The sequence below is a fragment of the Monopterus albus genome, unplaced genomic scaffold, assembly GCF_001952655.1.
Source record: "Monopterus albus unplaced genomic scaffold, M_albus_1.0 scaffold78.1, whole genome shotgun sequence".
Classification (NCBI taxonomy): Eukaryota; Metazoa; Chordata; class Actinopteri; order Synbranchiformes; family Synbranchidae; genus Monopterus; species Monopterus albus.
Genome location: NW_018127958.1, coordinates 804,646 through 829,243, shown reverse-complemented (window position 1 = coordinate 829,243; position 24,598 = coordinate 804,646). Strand labels below are relative to the sequence as shown.

The 24,598-nt window shown below is 38.9% G+C and overlaps 1 protein-coding gene across 1 annotated transcript in view; it reads right to left on the bottom strand.

The window, feature by feature from the left end:
• pmfbp1 (polyamine modulated factor 1 binding protein 1) overlaps window positions 1-24,598 on the bottom strand; it is a 93,932-nt gene that overhangs the window by 50,219 nt on the left and 19,115 nt on the right. The window contains exons 4-7 of the mRNA XM_020606479.1: window positions 18,657-18,727; window positions 12,720-12,843; window positions 11,323-11,490; window positions 10,740-11,030 (exon numbers count right to left, since the gene is read on the bottom strand). Of these exons, the coding sequence (XP_020462135.1) occupies window positions 10,740-11,030; window positions 11,323-11,490; window positions 12,720-12,843; window positions 18,657-18,727 (654 nt within the window). The remainder of the gene's footprint in view (window positions 1-10,739; window positions 11,031-11,322; window positions 11,491-12,719; window positions 12,844-18,656; window positions 18,728-24,598) is intronic.

Sequence of the window (24,598 nt, the reverse complement as noted above, 5' to 3'; positions counted from 1 at the left end):
AGTATAATGGAACAATAACGTTGCTCCTGGGTTAGCAAAAATTGCATTATGATTTTAATGTTTTACAGACATGAGCCCTTTACTGTGAGGAAATTATGTCAATAAATAATCAGCCTCACATTTTAAAACAAAGGGAATTGAACAAATGTAGAATGCTGTTACTATACACCCAAGCATGTGCACACATTGCATTTTATGAGTTGATAAACATAGGTTGTGCCTGATTTTTCAAACTGATTTATGGACACAATTATCATTGCTTTGTGGTTGTATTTAAACAGATTTCTCTCTTGATGTTACATGTATAAAATATTACAAACGTTTAAAGGCAGCTGATATGTGAAATCTTTGACAGTCAATATCTCACTGCTACACTCCACTGGTTACAATGTTTACCCATATCCCTGCAAATTTGTGCACACGTTTCTTTCCACTCACACCTGCATTTTGCCCATGAGCACATTCATTTTGACAGTGCATGTCAGTCATCTCATTTTTGAAGTGCCTGCCAATCATCTCCTTCACTCAAATCACTAGACGCCACAGCCATCAGGGAGATTTCCCATTTGCCACTATCTGCCAGACGCAACCAGTCAATACAGGTTTTTGGTACTCCACTCCCTTGCTGTGGCCTAATTGCTGCCACAACACTCAACTATGTGCCACACTTTGCAGTTCTTGTGAACCCACACCCCACCACTAAGCAATCCCCATTCCATACTCAAGATGGGTATTTACATGTCCCACACCGCAGAGAGCAAACAAGCTCATTTAAAAGTTCACATGCTAATGTGTGACATTTAATCCAAACTTTACACGGTGAAAAGGACACGCAACAATAGATTTTGATTCCTTTCTTGTCCGTGAATCTCATCATCTTTTGTCTTCCATATTTATGAGCTGAAAAGGCGGGACACCTTAGAGGGGTGTGAAGGAAATGGTTGGGGAGTTTACTATTTGGAAATTGGGCGATATTTGCACTACCGAGTCTCAATCTTTTTGATATTGTTGATATCCACAAATTACCTATGGTTCTTATTTGAAGCCACATAACAGAAATCCACTAAATACTTGTTCACACCTATCGTTTGCAAGCCCGCTTGACATGTACAGTGCATGCTTCTTCTGTGTCACTGCATGTCTGACAGTTGGAAATGGTTGCACAGCTGTTGCTTTTATACTTGTGTAAACATTAACATTCTGACTATGGGGTGCTCAAACAACAAATATTGAAGAAGAAGTCAGGAAACAGACATGGCAGAACACATCCTAGGACTGGTATTATGAATGTTGATATTTTTCAGGTGAGAAAGTAACCACTTAGATTGAGAATAGGTGGTAATTCTAGCCAAGTAACGCCAATTTAAAAATTTGCAGACCAATTAGCTGGCAAGTCGGATCAACCAATCGGTGTGCAGGATGTGCAGCTCCACTTAGATGAGATTTGGGAGGTGTGCACGTCGGGCTGTCTGCAACCATTAGCAACCTTCTGTTTACCCATAAACCCCTTCCATGCACAGGTACACGTCAACGCCTATGAGTAGTTGTGGACAAGAATAAATTAAGCTTAACTTAATCAATGGGTTAGCACTATCTCTAAATGGTCATCACCTTTCTGAACTCCTATACCCATACATCTAGAGCACTAAACTCATGTTTTCTCCTCCACTTTTAAACCTGCTTGGGATATTCTTTTTACTGTTACTTGTTCTTTATGTATGTTTAAAGTCATGTTTTTTTATTTTTATTTTATTGTTGTACAGCATTTCAGTCAACATTTGCTGTTTTTAAATGTGCTTATAAATGAATTGACTATTTAATGACTATGATATTATCAATTCATTATCAACTTTAGGTAACTGCAGGCTACTCACTTTTAGCTGGTGATTGTTGATCCCCAGATGAAATGATAATTCTCTGCAAAAATACCAGTAGCTTATTAATGCAGGTAATTGCATGAGTTTGTCAAACCACAACATAAAACTTTTTTAAAATGTGTCTGGTAATTGTACTCTCAAAGGCAATGTCTGTATGCATGCCCAGAGGCAAACCCCTAGAGATGCACTACTCTGTATCATTTTGATATTTCAAGACAGCCAAAGGTTTGTGGTTGGAGGGGAAATAATGCGTGCAAGTGTGTGTGCTGAATTCTTGGTTTCACCAGATGACTGGCTGACACACAGACACATACTCTGCATATTACATTCCCAGGTAAATGTGTGTTTAATTGAGATATTTTTGTAGGTGTGGGGTATCAAGATAAATTTGTTTTTTTAAATCTTCACTCCAGGGCTAATGCCATTATCACTCAATTAAGTATTGCTGTTGTACATGTTTGTATTGTTTGCATTTTGTAATTTATTTCCCCTTTAGGTGTGGTCCAAACAAAATGATTAGATAAAACTACATAGACATCCTTGGGGAACATGTGTCTTATGAAGCCAGATGAAATTTCATTGCATTAATAATTTTTTTCTGGCTGTATAATTTTCAATCTTAGGGTGAAGGGAACACATGAACATGCTGAATGTTTTTTCTTGTGTTTTCTGTAGCTCAGTGAGTAGCATCTCCTTCTGGTGTAACTGGCCGCTCCAGTGCTCTGTTGCTCCATCTGCTTTCTACTGACCTCTAACTACAGAGTGACAGAGTGTGTTAAGGGAAACGGCTCAATAATGATAATAATAATAGAACCAATATTGAATTTGATATTTTGTATGTTGTTGATATATTTTAGGTATTCTGTAGCACAAGAATAAACAAGTGATGGGTCAAATAAAGAACATAAAGAAATAAAAACAAATTGACATATAGTGTAAATTTTTGTGAGCACCAAAAAAAAAAGGTTTGTGAGGAACAAATAGTCAAGTTCTTATCTCTTTCTGTCTCTCTATCCCTCTCACACACACATAGATCGGCCAGGACAGGCCAGGGATGAGCACACCCCATCTGATCTGTGCCCCGTTCATTCATTAGACCCATGCTCTGCCCTATTGATTTCAGCTTAAGTAATGAGAAAGCTTATCCAAAAATCTTTAGCATTTGGGCTCCAACTTAAGGGAATCGATGAGGCCATTTCCCATTTTGAACAGCACATATGCAGGGGTTTATGTACGCTGAACAGGACAAATCCTGATGCTGATAAATCAATAGGCCTTTTTGTCAATGGACAGGCATGCTTGCACACACACATACATACATGGACACACATGGCTGACAAATGGTATTTTTGAGGCAATTAAAGTGAGCTGTAAACATATGAAGGCCAATCAATTGGTCAGTGAGGTCTATTATCAAGGATTTAACACTGATTTAGAAGGGGCTTTAAGGAGCCAGCAGCTTTAAGTGTGGCACAGTCACTTATGCAGATCAGTAGCTGATAGAGACCGGCACAGATCAGTCCTTCACTGTACTAAGCTGCTCACACAACAAGATAGTGTACATGTCACTACTGCAGAACAGGGACTTTTGTAATTGTTGGCAATGCTAATGACAAGCAAAATCAAGAGAAATTGAAAATGTTAAATCGAAAGTCAATTTTTGTTATGTTCAAGTTTGATTAATTAACTAAGCTTGATGGTGTATGGCATTAATAATAACTGCTGTTTAGCCATATTCAATGTTGAAGAATTGTATTGTATATATTCTCCATAATTTATTTAAAAATTGTGGTTAAATGAGGAGGGGAGAAAATGCATGCTGGACAATTCTATTTTAGCATCAGATGGTTAGAAGGAAAGCAAACACATCAGTGTTGTCCACCCTCCGGGCTCCTCTGCCACCCCCTCCCAAACCCACCTCTTCCACTTTGCTAAAGGTAAGCTACATGTGTTAGTAAAGATAACCTACAGAAAGCATGTCTCTGAAGTAACTGGTTCCACATTATTCCATATGCATTTGATTCTGTATTCAGTGGCTATGACAAGGCACTCTCCTTTGATGCTCTGTGCCTTGGTCCCCTCTTTCACCACATAAAATTAACCCAGTAACTCAGATAAACACACATGCATATTGAGACACTATTTTTGGTATTTGAAAGACCACAATGATACAAAACTCAACTTCTCCCATCTTGTGCTGGGTTTAGACTACACAGTTTAATCCCAATAATAACCCAACCCGGCGGGCACAGGGCTCCTGAACTGGAAATGGGTCATTGGATGCGACAACCAATCATTTTATCTCATATAGTGTGTCATAGTAAGTGACAAACGATGTTGCATTTAGGATGCTTCACGACCTCCCGACAAAGTCTAGCATGTCAGAATTTTTTCTACTTCTATGACATTTTGGGGCGGCACTGACCAATAAGAGCACAGCACTAGCATTAGCTTCCACAGTCAGCCTTGTGAAGTGCTCTATAAGGGCTAGCTAACTAGTTTTTGGTTTTACTACATGCTACAAACACTGTTATTTTTACCTATTCTCCTTGAAGGACAGACAACCCACACTGCCATTTGAGTGTGACTGGCCCACAAACGGATCCACAGTCAGTCAGGCTGTGATGTGTCGGGTACAAATGTGTAGTCTGTCATATCCCTCATCCAAGTCACAACAAGAATTTATAACTCTATAACCATGTAATTTATTATAGTGACCATCTTATCAGAGAAAAAAAATCATGTTGTCTACACCAGGTATTACCATGTTACTTTTGTCTCTGCTTTGTCTGATTTTGACTTGTACACCACCCCCTGTTCTTTCACCCTTCTGTTTGAGTCCGGTTGATCTGCTGCATGTGTCTTGCTGAGGCATGACATTTCAACTGTGCGTCCAATCAAGCTGGTGGTGAGGCAGTAAGGAAGGCAGGGGAGTGATGAGGGGTGAGGGGGTTGTCTGATGGTTGCCAACCAACGGTTACCATGGTGAACCAACTGCTGACCTGCAATGTTATGGGACTTCTGAGTAGCATACTGTATATGGACATGAGGATTTCTCTTTCTTTCTTTGCATATTTGCCTTTTTTCTTTCCTGATGTCTTTCTTTACATACTTTCCTTCTTTGACTTTGTTTTGCATTTCTCTTTTTCTTTCTCACATTTTTGTTTTTCTCTCTTTTTTCCTGTTTCTTTCTCTCCTTTTCCATAATTTGGCCTTTCTCTCTTTCTTTCATATTTAAGATTGACTAACTGTGCCATTATGAGGCCTGTGGTGTTGCTGAATCCATTATGCATAGCCTGCACTGGTAGCAAGTCTGAACATGGCCTGTTTTGAATCATTATAATTCAGTTTGCTAACACACAGCCATTGTGCTAGTGTGGGGCTAGGGGAGATGGTATGATAAAATATTGAGGACGAGCAAGGCAGCTGCAGATGCTAGCTGTCATGTGTGAGCGAATGAATGTTATGACAAGCATGTTTAAACATTCATGCGGTCTGGAGAGTTTAGGAGGGCTTTTCATTAGACCAATATGTCTTCGTCTCCCTGGTGCAGAAACTGCTGGTGGAAGCATGACAATAACAGGCAAGAGAAGAATTAACACTGAGAGGAATGTATCACAGACATATAAAAGGAAATACTTAAACTTGTGCATGAGTACACACAAATATACACAAGTGTTCTTCAGTACTTTACATCTAACATGAAAAGCAAGGAACTGTTCATCAGTTGCTAACAGTTAGGGCTATATGATAAATTGTTTTCTGAGCATGATTTAGATCCCTGTGCGATCTCCGTCTCATGTAACAGCAAGTCTGCTGTGTTTGTATTAGCAGGGAGATGCCTCGCATCAAACCAAGTGCTCCCTTATCCTCACTAACCTGCGTTAACAGGAATGCGTTACATCATGCGACGAGCTGTAGAGCGAAGACTGATTCAAAAACAAATACAACATGTTTGACATTGTGAAACATATTCTGTGCCCTCCTGCAATTATTTCTCAAATGTTGAGCTGCATGCCCTATACACCTTGTGCAGAATAGCAGTTGAGGCAGAAATAAATCACTTTGGGGTTATTAGTTGCTGTTATTGGTTAATGCAGCTTAGCAAGGAAAAGGGAGCGCTTAGTTTGATCCAAGGAATCTCAGTGCTAATGGAAACATGGTATAATCATTGTCACGTGAGACTGAATCACACTCACAAAACGATTTATCATGCAGCCCTACTAACTATAGAACTGTGCACCACACAAACTGGAAGAAACAGGAGTGCAATGGGTTCGTATATCAACCACAAGAATGACATAATAAAAATTATTTTTCAAAGGAAGGATAAGAATGCGGGAGGTCTCTGCACCGAAAGTACATCACCCACCATGCTGGTACGTTGCCAGGGATTTGACCTAGTAGTCACTGTACAATCTCTTGACAGTTTCTGAAGACTAAAGAAGAAAACTATTTGTGGGGAGGAGAGCAATTGTTGTTTACATAACACTGACAAAGCTAAATGAAGAGACATTTGAACATCACAATGCTATAGTAAATGGGTGAACACTGCACTCATGTAAGAATGTTCATATTCTTCTAATCTGAGATATGACGACCAGTCTCTGTAGCTTGTGTGTAAAAGCACAATGCATTTTTAATACAGTGGTGTAGTAATAGAGTTTTATTTCTTATAGTGCTGCTGTGGCATGCTATTATGTATACACATCACATTTTAGCTCACTAAAAGCCATCATATGGAGTGCAAAACCAGTACCTATGCTGATGATCTCATGAAGTCAAAACAAGGCAAGGGAGAAAAAAATGAGCATCAAGTGTTCTCATGATAAGTGGCTTTGACTTGCAAAATGTGTTTGCATAGCATGAGGCTTTAGTTAATGTCATAAATGGCTTTAAATGCTGCAAGGTGCATTAAAATATGCCCAGTCATCTGTTTTACGTACACCTTGATGTAAACATTTTGAATTAATCTAGTTTTCACTGGTCAAGAAAGTCCATTTTGATATTCAAATATGGTGTGTATGTGTGCCAGTGCACGTTCGTGCAAGACTGATCTAATCAGTCTTAAATTAGTTAATAAGGCAAGGTCACAGAGTAGATGACTCAGCCATGTGAGCATGAGCATATTAGCATCTCACCCCCATTCAATACCTGTACTGCTCAGAGAAGATGCTAGTGTTTGATCTTCTTATAATAAAAGAGCAGGCTTTGGATGTTAAGACCCACAGCTTACCATAGAGAACTCCATTAGCACATGAGCAAAAATATAAGCTAATGTCAATGTTGGGTGCAGCTTTTAATACTATATATTTTTAAACACCTTAAGTCAGTTTTGAGACCTTAAATTTATCCAGACTAACATGAGAACCTATCCTAATTTGTGGAAATGATTTATATGTGTTGCAGAAGAAGTGAAAATGATCTAAATATCTCACTATTCTAATTGGCTTACAGGGATTTTCAAACTGATACTGATGTTTCTGACAACTCTTCCACTCGCTGATGATAAAAAAAGAGGCTAATCAAGATAAATAATTTTAAAAAAGACAAATTGGTACTATAAGTAAACAGCATATGCCTTGAGATGACAAAACATCTCAGTTGCCACTTTTTGAGGACTCTTGTCTGAGCTCCAATACATAACGGCTGCATCGCATCTCATTCCTCGCTCCTTGATCCTCGCTTGACCCAGAAGTCATTCCGGTCGAGTGAGGATCAAGGATGTTCCAACACTCATACCTGCTCTGAGGAGTGAGGATTGAAGAGCAAGGAGGCTGCTGGAGGAGCCATGAGCAAGGAAACAAAAAAGCATCCTTGAGGGAAGTCTTTTGAGTTGGTGATTGGACACCAACAGATTCAGGATCAAAAGGAAGGATGTCTTATGTATCTTAAAACAAGTTTCCTCAATTCCTCTCACCATGCATGTTTTTCTTTCATCTTTCCCTTGCATCTTAAGTGGGCAGGACTAAGCCACAAAGAAAAGACACAAGTGAGGAAAACACTGGTGCATATAAGAGACTTGGGATGTACCCTGTGTAACCCTTATTATTATGTCAAATCATTGAGGCTGTCTTTTAATCGAAGCTCTCCCACTGTTACCCATGCAGACAAAACCAGGGGAGCAGATGAGTACTAGCCTGTCGAAATTAATTGTCATCTACAAAATCCACATGATAAACTGCATGCCTAAATGTAGCAAACACAGGCACATGTCACAGAGGCAAACAGATAAACACAAGTGAACCCAATAGATACAAACATACACCCAGATGTGCAAAGAGAAACTTCAACTGACTATTAATTAAAAGCCAGAGATGTAGTTGACTGTGGGGTGGGCTGTTTCACAACCCCACAACTCTAGGCGACTTTCTGTAAGACATTAATCTCTTGTGTTCTAGCTTTCTCTCTCCCACATAGGCTCAACAAAGACAGTGTTGTCTGGATGTCTTCTTCCCTTCTCTTGTCTCACCATTCTTTGGAAGCACAGGCAACTGTGGTCAGGTTCAAAGACAATCTACATTCTCTATCTCTCAATCACTCATTCCCTATGTCGTTTTCCTTCAGATTTGATTTCACTTTTACTCATTTTCTCTCCCTCTCTCTCTCTCTCTCTCTGTCTCCCTTCACGTCTCCCTCTCCCTCTTTCTTAAACACCGTCTTGTCCATGGCCCGGATAATGAGTAGTAAAGCTAAACGAGAGGAAACACAGCTCACTATTAAGGGAGAACACTGTCTGAAGGTTTTAAATAAATGGAGACAACTTGAGGCCAAATTGTATTTCCAAGGACATGAACTAATGGAACAGGCAGACAGTCTCTGAACAAATACACACTATGTTTAAAGCCACAATATACATGTTTATGTGGATCTAACTGAAAGACAGTCTGGCAGAAGGCAGACAGAAATACAGTGTGTGTAAATTCATATATCCTCACATATGCCAGTACAAAAACGCAAATGCTGTTCAAGACTTATTTCTGTTGGTATGGAAAGCCTATTACCCTGCATTCAAAACAAAACAGTAAGAACATGAAAAAACATAAATGCTTGTCTATGTCATTGAAATCTAATTAGGCAAATGTGTTCTCTTAAGTGTCTTTGATATGCTCTCAGGCATAAAAATCCACAACCACAAATAAACACACAGAGGAGCCCTCCTTGCCTCGCTCTATGAGGTTAATTGGGTTATCCAGGTTGATTAGCATAAGTAATTAGGATGCTTGTTAATGGATAAGTATTATTTATTCAATTAGTGCTCAGGGTGTGCATGTCTGAAGCTGTGCATGTGTATAGATCCCTTTCATCACTGGCACAAGTTCAAATGACAATGAAGCAAAGCTAAGCAGGCATAAAGTGGGATCTGTGAGCTGTCTCTGAGTGTGTTCACTTCATCATTTATCTATTCTACACACACACACAAACGCTCACCATCAGGTGCCTGACACCCCCCCACCCCTCATTAACACTCACAAGCCCACACACACACACCAAGCTTGCTGTGCTGTAGCTCTTAAATCCCTCATCATCATTAAGATTGTGATTAGCATAATTAGCACTGTTAACCAGATGAGCTGAGTTGAGCCAGGCTGTGCCAGTCAGAGCCGCTGACATATGACAACCTCTATGGGCCTTTCCAGGCTCTTGAAGAGGCCATTTGTACCCATCAGGTGGGTTTATGGCACATTTGCATGTTTGCGCTGATTGCTGACTGATAATGTTGCAGCTGATGTTCACAGTGCATCCTCATGTGTAAATATGTCCAAAAAGCTGATTTCTGTTTTGAAGGTAAACTTCAGCTTGTAAAGTGACACAGCTTCACTGAGCCTATTTCACCAAATTATTCATTCATGTTTGTAAATGCAGATCACTGCCTTTGTTTGTGATACTTAACATGCACTTCAATTCAACAGTAAACACGAAAAAAAGCAAATCAACTCTAGTCCTCAGCTCACAAGTGAAAACTCACAAACACTATCCAACACTCACAAATAACCAGAGTAAAAATGAAAGAGAGAAAGAGAGGGAGCGCTACATTTACTGAAATTAAACATTTTCTCATCAGCCTGAGGGTACAGCAGGCCCACTAATGTATTATTCATCCCCACTTCACAAAGGAACATTAATCAATTATGAAGTTATGAGGATCTTAAAGTATAGAGGAGAGACGAAGTGCGGCCCATTCAAATTAATATGCGGCCGCAATCGTGCGCCCCCACATGCCACCCCCCCCCACCCCCTTGCTTTTCAAATCAATATTTTGCAGATTAATTTGGAGCGTTGTGGCGAGATGGCAGGATGGAAGAAAGGGGGGAAGTGGGGGTGGAAGAGCGAGTGTCTGAGGTCTGAATTAAGGTGAAGTGTTTTGTTTTTTTGTGTGTGTATTGTAAGTGCATGTACGTACATGCATGTGTGTGAATACGTTGCCTTCTGCACTGCTATAAGCAAACATAGTAAAATCAACCTCAGTTAAGAAAATGTCATTATAAAAAAATATGACTGATTTGGGTTTTAAAGAAAGTTCAAAAGAGGATGAATTATTTTAAACATATATTGTATGAATAATGAACTGATTCTAGTAATCTTCTAATTGTGGACAAAGGTGTTAGTGTGATGAGTGTGCTTAGGTTCCCTTGTTTCTACAAATCTTAGGTTTTTCTATGTTTTATTGTTTTTTCAGTCTCTGTTGTAGTTAATTATTTTTACTACTCTCAAAAGAAGCCATTTCATAAAAGAGATTTTAAATGAGGGAACACAAGGAAGAGAATTAACATTCTTACAAATTTACACATTATCATGCATTAGTGAGTAGCCTGGTCAGACACAACAGATCTACATAGTACCCCACAGTACTATACTCACCTCAGAATTCAAACCAGCTGCTTTCTCAGCCCACTTTTTAACAGCTTGTGCATGGGCCTTTCTCTCCTCCTTAATTCCCCTCTTCCACTCTTCTGCTGTTCTCTTCTCCTCTTCCACTCTCTTCATCCAATCCTCCTCTCTCTTTTGTCGCTCCCGCTGTCTCCTCTCCTCTGCATTTTGATGCTCCCTTTCATATTTCAGCTTTTGTTTCTCTTCTCTTTGCCTCCATTCCTCCTCTTTTTTGTTAAGCGTCTCCTGCAGCTCCCTCACTCCCATGTTCAACTTGGAAAGCTAAAGTTGGAAAGAAAAACAATGAACTGTGCATGTGGTTATATCTGCAGTGTGTAAAACAAATGTCATACCAGTCACCTAATCTAAAAACTAATGCGAAACATCAAGAGGCTCACTGCAAGGCAACATCATGTAAAACAACTAAGGTGAAAAGAGGTCAAGGAAAGGTTGTTTGAAGTGACTAACAGCATATGAGTGCAGCTTTCCTGCCTATATTTTCAGCCATCCACATGTTAAAGTACAATTGTGTGAATAAGCGTTCTAATTCATGCACATGTGCGCCTCTCCACACCTGAGCACTAGTGTCAGCTCCCTCTTGTTGCAGCATCTGAATGTTAGCTTGCAGTTTGGTGATGCAGATGTCTTTCTCAGCAATCTCCTTCATGTTGTCTTTGTGGATCCGCTGCAGACAGGACAGCTCGCTCTCCAGGTGCACCAGCCTCTCGCCACTTTCCAGTACCTGTGTTGCGGCGTGGGTCATGAAGGAGTCAAAATGTGAAAGATTATAAAAAAAAAAAAAAATTCTTATTTTCAGTGAGTGTGACTAATTATCGGTATGCTATGTTTAAGAAATGTTGATTGATTTTCACAAATCATACAATAATAATCTTACACTATCTAAAAACATCAGTAGCATTTCATAAATGTTTGTATTACTATTTAATATCTGATTTCATTATAATAGAACTATTTGTAAATATAGAAGCTTGTCATCTATCATCAGTATCATTCATTTCATACAGAAACTGGCTTATTGCTAAAAACAAAGAGGAGATTATGTGGCAATCACCTTTAACAAAGCTATGTGTGTATGTCAATCCGTGTCAACAGATCTATCTGTGCATCTGTTTTGCAGATGTTCAAGTTAAGAAGAAACACAAGCTGAATGAAATAATATATCAACATTTGCTGAAAATATGATTATCAGAACAAGCTTCAGTTACTCTTCTTGTTTCTCTTAGGCCCACTAATTAAACAAACCACAAATTACCAGCAGTGCAAAGGGTTTACCACATGCACAAATGTACAGTATGTGTGTACATGTGTGAGTGCATATCTGCTAGCCTGTGCGTTTGCATGTATCTTCACTGTAAGCCGCAGAAAACCATAAAACAGCAGTGGGTAAAATTTACTGACACCCAGTAAGGAGGTGTGGGAAGACTGTAGAAAACTCTCCGTTTTAATCCCGGTCGGCGACACCATGTTTGTTAACCAAGGCTCTGAGATATGCTGGTAATTTATCACACAAGCCTTGGCTTCCTCTTAAACCTGGCTGCACATGGAGAGCTTCCTGCACAGCTGCCAAACCAATATCATAAAAAATAACACTTCTCCACCTCTCAAACATCCTTCTAAACAATAACAAGCACTCTCGGGAAAAAAAGATCTTAACTGAATTAATTGTTTCCAAGAACTGTACTGAAATATATTGTTAAAATACAATAAATATGACAAAATGCCTTGAAACCTGAAGTAATAACTTGCAATATCACATGTCAATCCTAATGTACGTAATTATATTCAATATACTGCATTCAATTACATTTGGGAAAAAGACAAAACTTTTTTTTTAATTAAATTACCCTTAGCAATCAACCAATGTGTTCACAAAAGAATATCAGACATAAAACCTTAACAACATGGCTCTAACTTTTTTAGTGATGCAAAATAACAAATTGAGTCAATTACATTCTGCTTTTGCTGTAAATCCTCTCTGGGCACCGTCTCCAAATCAGAGATGACCGTGTCCTTGTTTTGCAACAGGATTTCCAGGTCTTCTAACTCATTAGCATTGTGGTCTAAGGAACCAGAGCTGCAGCAGAAAGAGAGAGAAAAGGAAAGACATGGAATGAAAGAAAAAGAAAAATTTTGAAATGGTTGTATTAAACATTTTGATCTGAATCACAACAGTGAAACCCTAATAACCACCATAAGAGCTAAATAAAATAAACAATTATGGACAAATAACGTAAGATATATATCAGTATAACACTGTTTTCAATGCCAGCGTTTACACTGATTACTATATTAAAAATGGTACATGAGAAACCTATAACAAAATTAACCTTGATCATTTATTAAAGTGGATGCTAAATGTAAGTATTTTAGAATTTCTAACATAAAATATAAAATTAAGAAATAAGAAAAAACAAGCATGCAGTGTGTGTATAATCTGTTTCAGAAAAAATCTAATTCAAAAGAAGCTGATAGATGCTGAGCATGGCAAAATGTACGCTAGCTGACAGCAACTAGAGCTGTGCGTGTGTGTGTGTGTGTGTGTGTGTGTGTGTTTGTTTCCCAGTGGTGAAAATGTTAACTCTACCCAGACACCTTTCCGAGTCACTAGTGACAGCTGTCACATATCCAGGATGGAAAGAGGGGTGAAAAAAACTCCATCACACATTACTGTGCATTACACACACAACTTTATATTTACAAGCCTCATGAGATGTGCTTCTGATGAAACTTTCCACAGATTAAAAATGTTAAACTCACTTTTGATCAAGCACGTCTTCACGTTCACACCAAGCAGAGTAGGAAAGGCAAGATTTGACAAAAGTGACGTGAGCGCATAGAGAGCACAGAGTTAAATCTTCCAGTTGACAGGAAAAAAACTTTTCAGTTAAACTCCAGGCAGAGAGGAGAGAGTGAAACACTGATTTTAAATTTTAGTCTGTTTCTGTCTTTACAAGAGAATTGGAAAGCGTGTGTGCTGCTGTGATATTAACTCGATTTTGTTTCATTACACTCAAACTACAGTGTTCAGTGTTGGGAATTACCACTTTGCTGAGCATTTATCTAAAAACTGACTGCTTTAAAAAAAAGAATGCACTAAAACTGTGCGTACACCTGCACAGATGTCTATGTGTATAAATGTGAAGACAATCTTTCCATAAATATGATATGCACCAATTTCAATTCTCAACATTTACAACAGCTAAAAAAATACTAGCAATTTTAAAACTTATTTCACTGTTAATTTGGTGGAATAATGCTTTAAAAATGGAGGACAGTGCCCTGAAATGCAAAAAAGTTGGAAAGAGGGTTTTGAATGAAATGTAACCATGCTCAGCTTCATCCACATTTTGTCTTCTCCAAGAATTATTTTTAAATACACACAAATGCACACACATGGATCTAAACATTAAAGCAATACAACATGCGTAGTCTGTATTATTTAGTGGTACATACAGCTCTATTTCGTGCACCATTAATGGGTGAAACTGAATGCAAACAATAAATATGAAGACATGCAACACACTGTGATCTGCAACAGGTCAAAAATGCAAGTTACTTCTGTCATTCAAGGCATAAGCTTGCATGAATGTGTACATTTATAGTTGGTCATGGTTAAACATATAATAGAAGAGACTAGTTGATTTACTCTATTGTGATATACAATAAAAGCTGTTGCAAACAAAGGACAAAATGTCAAGCCAACAGATTAACATGGCCTTCGTATTTGAAACCATACGTGTTGTTATGATTACTGTGTGGACAGAGAGAGCAGAGAGAATGAATGTGACTGAAGAGCGTGTCTGCATGAATGTCTATGATATTTAAGCAGACTCTTGATTTCTCAAACTGTCACTTAGATCTATTAGGCAGGGCTAACAAAATTAGTCATGAATATGCCTTAATAACATGCAAATTGCCACCCCTTCCCCCTGCCCTGTATGTCTGTGCGGACGTGAGTGTATATGTGTGTTTGCCCCCAGGGCTATAGACATTGGGTCTGCAAACCCAATTCTTTCTACATCATTAAAGAATCGAGGCATAATTCATAAGAATAATCTAAACATGTATTTACATGCACACACAAACCACGCACACTCACAACACAGGTCACATACATGCCCCCTTCACATACCAGGACAATTTTATGTTGACAAAAAAAAAAGGTTTCCATTCCAAAAGGGTTTCCATTACCTCATTTAATGCTTAAATACAGAAACGAGCACAAATTCATTTGTGCATGTATGTACACACACATGTAGCTCATCTGTTGCCTCCATGTCCCCAGGGATATGTTTGACACAGCCAGGGTGTTGCCACAGCAATTAACCTCCTTGTTAATGAGAAGAGCCCTGTCAAGCAGCCAGATGGCAATGCCTGGCATACTGCCATGTGCACATAGACATGCATGTATAAACATTTATGCACATCCGCACACAATCCCATCTCACCCTGCCATACACCTAACATTGGTGGTTGTCAGTACCCCTCACCCCTCTCTAAGACACCCCTCCCCCTGCCCCCTTGTCACTCTCCTGCATTGTCTTCTATGGTTTTCCATCCTTCCCCTCTACCCTCTCTCCCTCCGTCGCCGCACTGCCATAGTGGGGATGTCACAACTCATCAGCTGGGAAAGCAGCAGGGGAGGAGAAGAGAGGGGAAGACGAAGGGAAGGAGTTTGCCACAGTGTAGCAACAACTGGAAATGTATAGATTTATACATGACAGTTTGATTGATTTAGTAATTTGATTTGATATTAAGATTAGATTTTTAATACAACTGTAATGAATGAATACATTCTCTCAACCAGCTTCATGAAATGTTCACCTGGAATGTTTTTCCAAAAGTCTTGATGGAGTTCCCACATATGCTAAGCACCTTTCTACACTGACTGAGCTTCACATCTTAATGTAATGACAGACTGTGGTTTGTCTTTACTTCCTGGCTGTAGCATAGTTCATTGGTCTGGGTTATATTGCTGTGAGTGGTTCTTGCCATAATATGGATTACGTCAGCAGTTGAAAAGAGTTATTTGCTGTGTACCAACACTGCCTTGCCACTGACGGTCTGTAAAGAAATTCTACATCTTAATTTTTGACAGGTTATACCTGTTATGGAAAACAATTCCTGGTGACTACCTCATAAAGTTGTGGGAACTATTGGCATTATCTGTACCTGCTTTATGAGTTAGTCACCGGTAACTGTTTTCCATAACAGGTCTGTGTGGACAGAGTCCCACCTGGACTTGGTGCATCTAGCCCATACTCAGCACACGGTGTTCCTATACACATTGTCAGCTATGTGCTTGTGCTGTTCGCTGTATGCTCACCTCAGCTGTCTATCAATGGTACAAGCCATGTAGGATGTTGTCTTGCCATAGCACTTTCTCTGCTTGATTGTCATTCTCTGTTTGCTGCTGCTGCCTCAGACAGTCTATCAGCAGTTTGTCCCTGGGTAACATCTTGTGGATGTACTCCTGAATGCTCTGGGTTTCATCCAGGACAATGGCCTTTGACACTCTCCAGGACCCACCCACTGTTTTTACTTTATCATTTTGGAATATTGTGTGCAGATTGAAGAAAACATTAAACTGAATCCATATTAAGATGAGTCTGAAACAGAAAAATGGAAAACTGAAAGGGGCTGAATACTTTCCATACTGACGGTATCTCCTGTCCATGAATGATTTGTTCCAGTAGCCAGTTCCATTTGTAGTTCCTCATCATCTGGCACAGACTTTGTTGATCCAGACAACTTCTGAGCTGGCACAAGTCTCTTAGTTTGTGTCACTCTCATATCAGAGGAAGGCAGGGTGAAGTCTTATGGGGTCTCGCTTAAGGACCCTCACTTAAAGTAGGCCACAATTTTTAGATGGATAGACAGACATGCATATGAGAATGCATGATTTCTGTATGCTGCATATGTGCATGTGCATGTGTTGCGCTGTGTGTGTGGGTGTCAATGAATGTGGCACTTGGCTGGACCACAGCCTGCTGTGTGTGGCTGTCTGCATGTCCACACAGCAGCTCACCAGGTCCACATATTGATCCGTTACCTTGGCCTAATAGGAGAAGAGGAGCTTGACCTGGGAAAGTCAATATGGACAAAAAGAGACATACTCTCCTCCCGTCCTGAGAGAGAAGTGGGAGAGAAAGGTAGGGAGAAATAGAAAGCAATGTGTCTTCTGTCTTTGCAAAAAAGAAAATAGTAAAGGAAGAGTAAGGAGACTGTCAGCATGACAGATGGACAATAAAAAACAGGCAAAACCATATGGAATGTTCTACTGCAGCTAAGAGTAATGACCCTTCAGTCTCCTAAGTTTAAATATCTTATCACGTTTGTTAACAAAGAAAAGTTTGGAAGTTTGAATTAAAACACTTACTGTACACTGAGGGGTACTGCCAGAGTGTGAAATAAGTTAAGTTTCTACCTTTCCCAAATGAGAATTTGGATATCACCTCAACTTTCAGCATTTCAGAGCTTTCCACAAAGGAGAACAGCACTCATGTTAAATCAAGTGTAAAAAACTCTGCAGGAGATTATACTAAGGGAAATAATTTTTAAAAAATGGAGGGAAATGGAAAAGAAAAAAAAAACTGACATTTGTGCACACATCAATACATTGATAGATGTGTGTGTGTGTGTGTGTGTTCTGTATACAATTTCAACAAAAAAATATATAAATATACAGATAAACAAAAAACTGAGGAAATGGAAAAGCAGATAAAAGCATGTCTGCGTACACGCACACACACGCTTAGCTGAGTGATACTACCCTGGAGGGTGGTTTCAATCTGATGTGTTTAATGTTGACGCTGGTGGCAAGAAACTCACACACTCACCCGCTGTTTCAACCTGCCTGTCATTTCATTTCATGAGATCTGATTTACTCATTTCATTTTTTTATTATTATATGGGCAGCCATTTAAAACACTCAAGATGTGATGCAAATCCCTGCATCTCTTACAGCAAGTACATTGACTGAGGATCCATCAGACCCTTCAGTGCCTTTCACAGGACTGGCAAAGAAGCCTTGGACAGCCACAGACTCTGCTGTGCCACATTGAACCAGACCACCAATTCCTGCTTGGCTCAGTGCTTTAATTAGTTGTTTTGGTGATATTTAGATTATTATTCTTACATTACAATATACTGTAAATTTCTATGACGTATTTGATAGATGTGTCTTTATTGTCTGCACTATGAAGGAGTAGTATTACGCTGCACGGTAGTTATATTAGGTCAGTGTATTTTAACATTTTATTTGTATGATCTCCTGAGCCCTGGGCCATCTATTCTGTGTATCACACTTCTCGTTACTGCTCAGCCGCTAAAGGCACTCACTATACAGCAAAATGTAAATTGACACCTAGTAACTTTAGCCTCAGCAAGTGATGTAGATGACTGGTCTGATGAGTCCAAGGGTCTAGGTAGCAGTAAAAAAAAAAAAAAAAGGAATACTTACATATCTATGAGTATGGAGATTTAGATTGAGAAAACTACTTTCATTAGTTTTGTCAAAATGTATGAAACTAAAATAAAAATTATGTCTTTGTAGAAAGGTCTAAAGTAGAAACAGAACAAGTCTTTAAGGGCCTTGGAGAACTGCATGGTGAGAAATATCACACAGGGATTTGCATATTGCCAAGAGGACAGTGGTGTTGCAGAGACTCCCTAAGGAACTTGGCTTCCCCAAGGAGAGACAGATCCCTGAGGCACACTCAGTTACTGTTTTCTACAATGGGAGACGTGTACATGTGTGTATGTGTGTGGACAAATCATGAAGTTATTTTAAAGTAGTTATTTGTTATTTTCTTGAGATACACATAGCCTTAAGGATGAAGAGAGAAGCTGAGTGACTATAAGTTCAGAGAGCATGTCTGTACGTACTTGTGTAGGATGTGAACCACAGGTCTTTCAAGCTCATCCAGCAACAAAGTCCTCAGATCAACATCAGACACCTGAGAAAAATACAGAATGACATCCAGATTATTATATGATTTTTAATTTGTTATGGATGTGTGTGGATAAAGTTACAGGATGAAGTGAATAGTCAACATATTCAAAGAGTCAGAATTAGATGTTCACCCGTTTACAACTTACAGCTCTATTATTTAATTGTTGACTAATTTTAAAAGTTAACTAATTTTAGAGATAAGTATTTTCTCAGGCCCTCTAAACTGTAATCAAGTTTGACATTACAAGGACCAAACCTAACCAACTGCTCAGATTTTCCATTTTACTGATGATGACAATGTGACAGTAGTATCATGGGGAAAATGGACAAGAAATAACAAACAAAAACAGTGTAAACAACCATTGAAAGAAAAGTGTCAGGGCCGCTCGGCGGCTGCTGCCTCTCCTCCGCCTTTCTCTCCTCTGCTCTCTCTATCCTGTGGGCTCTGCACCTCAGCTGTGTTGCATTCCAGTAATTAGCGACTGGTTTGTCGATGCACACAGCTGGGGTGCATCCCGATGATTACCTTCGCCTCCTTATATAAACCTCTGGCAGACGCTCCGTCTTTGCCGGAACATTAACATAGTAACGCGGACTGTACATGTTGGTAGAATGCTACGCTGACAGACACTGTGCGTTTTGGCTTGACTCTACCACACTACCTACGAGCTACGCTCATTTACACTACACTACATATCATACATATCCAAGTACCGTACTTTCCCATGTTATGTTCTTTTGATACTTTGTGTTCTCTTTATTTACCTGCTACTGTCATGTTTTTCCCCCTAGCACCTGGGTCTGCACACTTGAGTCCAACCTCAGTCCTCCCTCACCCTCCTGGTGAGGGAGGCTACCATAACAAAAAGAAATATCTTTCTCCTTTGCTTATTTTCAAAACAGGGACCACTGCACACAAATCACCAAAATCAAATCAAAAAGCTGACAAAATCAAATACAGAAGAAAGAACTGAAGATGAAATTTGAAATATGATTATTCTAATGGCTTAATAATTTGGCTTTCCTCTTTGGGGATTAAAAAAAACTGATGCACTAGTAATACAGGAAGTCACTTGCTCTGAAAGAAGGACATTGAGATAAAGAAACAGAACACATACAGATAAAAGAGTCTTCTGTTCATTCCCTCATCATTACCATGACTCTGTCTTTTTTTCCCTGACTGATAGGAACAAAAAGTGAAGGAACAGAACTGACAAGAGAGATTCAAATACAGAAAGGAAAAAAAGAAAATAAAGAATAAAGAGAGAAAGGCTTGAGAGACAGAAAGAAAGAGAGAGACCCAGCAACTCTGGTGAAATATAGGCCACTATATCGCTGTGGTGACAGGGGTCACTTTGGGGAAAGGAAATCAATGCTGACAGCAGTGACTCACAGGTCAACACATAGCCCTGTGTGAGTGGGCTTTAAGTATGAGCTTTTATGTGTGTTTCAATTATGCATATGCTCGTATTAAGTATGTGCATGTGTGCAACTGTGTGCTTGTGCTTATGCATAGTGCAGGGTAGTGAAATAGTGTCAAAAATATACACACAAGAATGCATGGAAGAATCCAAAACTGGAGCTGGTGCAGATGGAAAGAGGCTAAAATTCAATCGACTAAATGTGAAGTCAATAGTTGATGCATGATGCATGCTGGCTACTTTTATGTGTGATCAAGTTGGTTTTAGGACACCACTACAAAATACACCAAACACATAATAAACACTGACAGATGTTAAGTTCCTATATCTCATTCTGTACAGTGACCTTGATTAAAACAAATCTGTTTCGTATTTAAACACCATGCATCTTTAAAACTGATAACAGAAAAGTTTTCATAATTCATTATATTGCTGATTCACTAACTGCCATACTAATTCAATTTAGCCTACTGATTTCAATATGAACACCATCTTTTTAATGATCATTTGTATAAAACTGTATATAGTATCCAGTGGACTGATATTGGTCTAGATAAAATATACATACAGTATATATAATAAGCCAAAGTGTATGACCTCTACATACAGTATACATATATATGGTCACCAAATAAAGACAATTAGGCATACACAAAAGGCACACAACATTTTCTCCTCCAGTCATAAAACAATGCATTTACAATGTGACAATGAGAAGACCGGGCACAAGCAGAGGTCAGTGGCTAATATAGGTGGATTGTGTGTGTTTGGTAGTGTGAATATTTGTGTGTGTCTGCATGCCTTATATACCTTTGTGTTAGAAGGAGTTACGACCTGCAGACATTATTAAGGTGAGTAGTAGGCTGTGTTATGTATGCCTAAACAACCAGTCAATTCATTACAGATGCAATCCTCTAAGTACATGAATAAGCACATGGCTTCCTCTTTCTCTGCCTCTCTGCACTGTAAAGGGGACAAAATATTGGTGTAATGCAGAACAGTTCAGATAAATCAGAAACAGGACCAAATTAATGATAAGGAATAAAACAACATTAGCTGATTAAGTATGTATGGCAGAGTGGCTGCTGTAATTTAAAGGCAGCTGGGCTGGGTGTCCGGAATAAGGTCTCATTATGGAGCACTGTGTGTGTGGGTGTGTGTGTGTGTGTCCATCCCGTTATCTGTCACCACTGGTCTCAGCTTTATGAAGGCCTGCAATCTATACTAATGAGTCCTGTGAAGGTTATGACCATGGTAAACTCATTGGTTAGAGGTAGGGCCTTCATGAACAGTATATGAGTCTGTGTGTTTCATTTGTGATATAACTATGGCTTTAAAGAGCAGTGATGAATTATAGTATTAAAGTAATGGTCAAAATCAGCAAAGTACATAAGAGTGAAAAAGAGAGCACATTACATAGATGTTGCATCAGGTCTTTTAGTTTTCTCACTCACTTTAAAGACAAACAGAACGTGCATGTTCAGTACACTTTCATAGAACGTGCTCTGTCCATAACAAGCAGTACAAAGTACAGTCTGGCCAAAATGCATTTCAGTCTGAAGTACAGAAGAGAAGAATGTCGAAAATACTCAAACAAATGCTGTTACTGGGATGTGTTCATTGTTAAACACTGGAGAAAAGACAGTGGCAGTGGCAGATGTACGGTAGCAGCAACAATACTACTAGATGTACTTGTAGTTATAGTAGGACTCAATATACTCAATATTACAAAGTAGTATTGGTGGCAGTATTTACTGTAAGAAAGATAAAGAAATTAGATAGACAGATAGAGCACAGTCATTCACAGAGTTAGTTCATTTGCTTCCCTTCTCTGTCAATATTCATCTTTTTCTGTTCGTTTCTTTTTCTTTGTTTTCCGCTTTCAACCTTTTCACATTCTCTTGTCTGCTCATGTCTCATTTACTTGCCCCTCTCCCATGTCTCCTCCTCCCTGGTCTATTTCCTCACCTTCCGATTTCTTCTTTTTTTAAAAATCTGAAATAGACATCCATTCATACAATCATTCCATTTTTTCCACTCCCTCCATTCCTTTTGTCTGGAGATATAGGTCAACTGAAAGCAACAAAGAAGAAAACAAAAGCGTGTGTGTTATTCATCACATCACAACAGAAATCAAGGGATGAAAAAACACAATAATGCAAGTCATAGTGATGGTGATCGGAAGGAACACTGCAGATTCTTGCTCACGAGAACTCCAGGCTCAGAGTGAGTGTGTATTAAAAATGTTGGACTTTAATATTGTGCAGTGTGAGTTTGATTCAAGTGTAAAGTGATGCAACTATGATGATAGCCTATAAGAAAAAACACGTCTTCTGCCTTTCATCAAGGGTTTTTATTCTGTTCAATACTGAAAAGATACTGTATGGCATCAAATGTACAGCATGGATCTATTCTCACAAAAATTTATTCCATTTTTGATTTTGCATTCTGACAGTTTCTTATGACATCTTCTGAAAATGTATTTATCCTTCTGTGAAGTCGGCAGCGGTATCTACAAGAGTGATGCAAGATTTGATTATGATGAGACTAAAGTCATCATCATGTTTCAAATTCTATTGGCAGCAGCTTTAAAATATAAAATTTACTACTACAGCAATTCATTGCACAATGATTGGGAGAATGTACATAAACCTTACTTATGACCTCGTGAGGGAATACTAAACTCACAATGGCATACAGTATGTTGCCTAGTTACAGACTATGCAAAACATTTGCACAATAAACTTTTTATGAACTTGTCTTCTATCCATTTAGCAGATGTTGCCCCACATCTAGTAGGTTAGCCCCACATGACACTGCACAAAATGCTAAAGCATTGGGACAGACCATACGGCTGGAGTCTATTGATTATATTAAATATTCTGCCTGCTCTTGCAATTCAGCTAGTAACCATTCATTTTAAAATGTTACAAAACATGAAAATACCCATCACAGTTTTGCTGTTCTCGAAGTGTCACCTTCAAAAATTCTTTTTTCACTTGACACTGGTTTAAAAGCAAGAAAAGTAGCAAATCCTCAGATTCATTAACCTGTAACCATGTATTTTATTTAATAAATGGCTTAAATGATTAATTGGGTAAATTTTCTCTCACTTGCTAAATTGAGTAATAATTCCATCACTACATTGTAGCAAATGACATTGATAAAAACAGAGCTGGTGCTTTTATTTTTTCTGTAAAAGTTCTGTCCACTAAATTGTTGTGTTGTTCTTAAGATAAAACTAAAATAAAGTAATTACTGTGCAGGTTAGGGAGCCACAGTCATCCCGGTATATCAGATGGACTACTTACAGTTCCTGTGACTGATATATTAACAAAGGTTTGGAAGGGCAGATCACTACATATGTAAGTTTGGCCTCACAACTGACCTTACAATGCACTTAGTATCCTGTACAGGGAGTAATGCTGCAGCCACTCCTACAAGCCATTTATTCCAGCTAACGACTGTCAAGCATTCATAAATCAGCATTAGGAACCTCTTTGGGCCCCTCTCCCTCTCTCATTAAGTTTATCCTCTCTTTGGCTCCCTCCTTTCCTGTATATTTTCTCTCTCTCTTCTTCTTCATGCTTTCTTTTTGTCCTTGTCCACTCATTTTTTATATTTTAGCTCTTACATTATAACATGCAAAATCCTACAACTTCTCTCATTCCACTTGCACCCTCTTAGTCTATTTGTACATACCCATCAGCCCTCAATCCTTCTTCATTTATTTTCAAATAACTGTTTCATCTTCTGTCTTTGCTTTGCTTTCTTTTGTCCCTCACTTTATTCCACCCTTTGTGTTATGTATTACTCCTCTAACCCCCAGCTATCTGTTTCGTCTCATACTCTCTTTCTGAAAATTCCTTTCCCTGCAGATAGAGACAGCGACCCTGAAATGTCTAACCTGGTATTGGCACCTCTATTGATTTTAATTAAGCTAATTAGTTCATTATTCCAAAGACCAAACAGGCGCATCCAATACTGCATAAAGACAGACTGGGAAGGGGGGGCAGTGGAGTTAATATGGTAATGAGACAATCAGTTACCACTCACAGAAAAGTCATTAACAACAGCATTAGCATAGTCAACAGTCACAACCCCCTGACCTCCCCTGCTCTCTCTTTGTCACTCTCACTCTCGCTTTCCCTTCAAGCTGCTGATACACAAGCAAACTCGAGTGTCAGGCTGAATTCAGTCTGCAGTACCAGAAGTATTCTGTGCACACTTCATTGCTGACTTTTCTGAAATGCTGTCAGCATTACATTTACATTGATTTGAACTCCTTTAATTTAACTGGGGACTTCTATATTCATACAGACAATCTCAAAGATACTGCTAAAGAACATTTTGCTTTATTTGACACTTTTGATCTGGTACAGGATGTAACTGCCCCCACTTACACCCAAGGTCAGACACTAGATTTGGACAACAATAAAAGTCTTAATATTCCT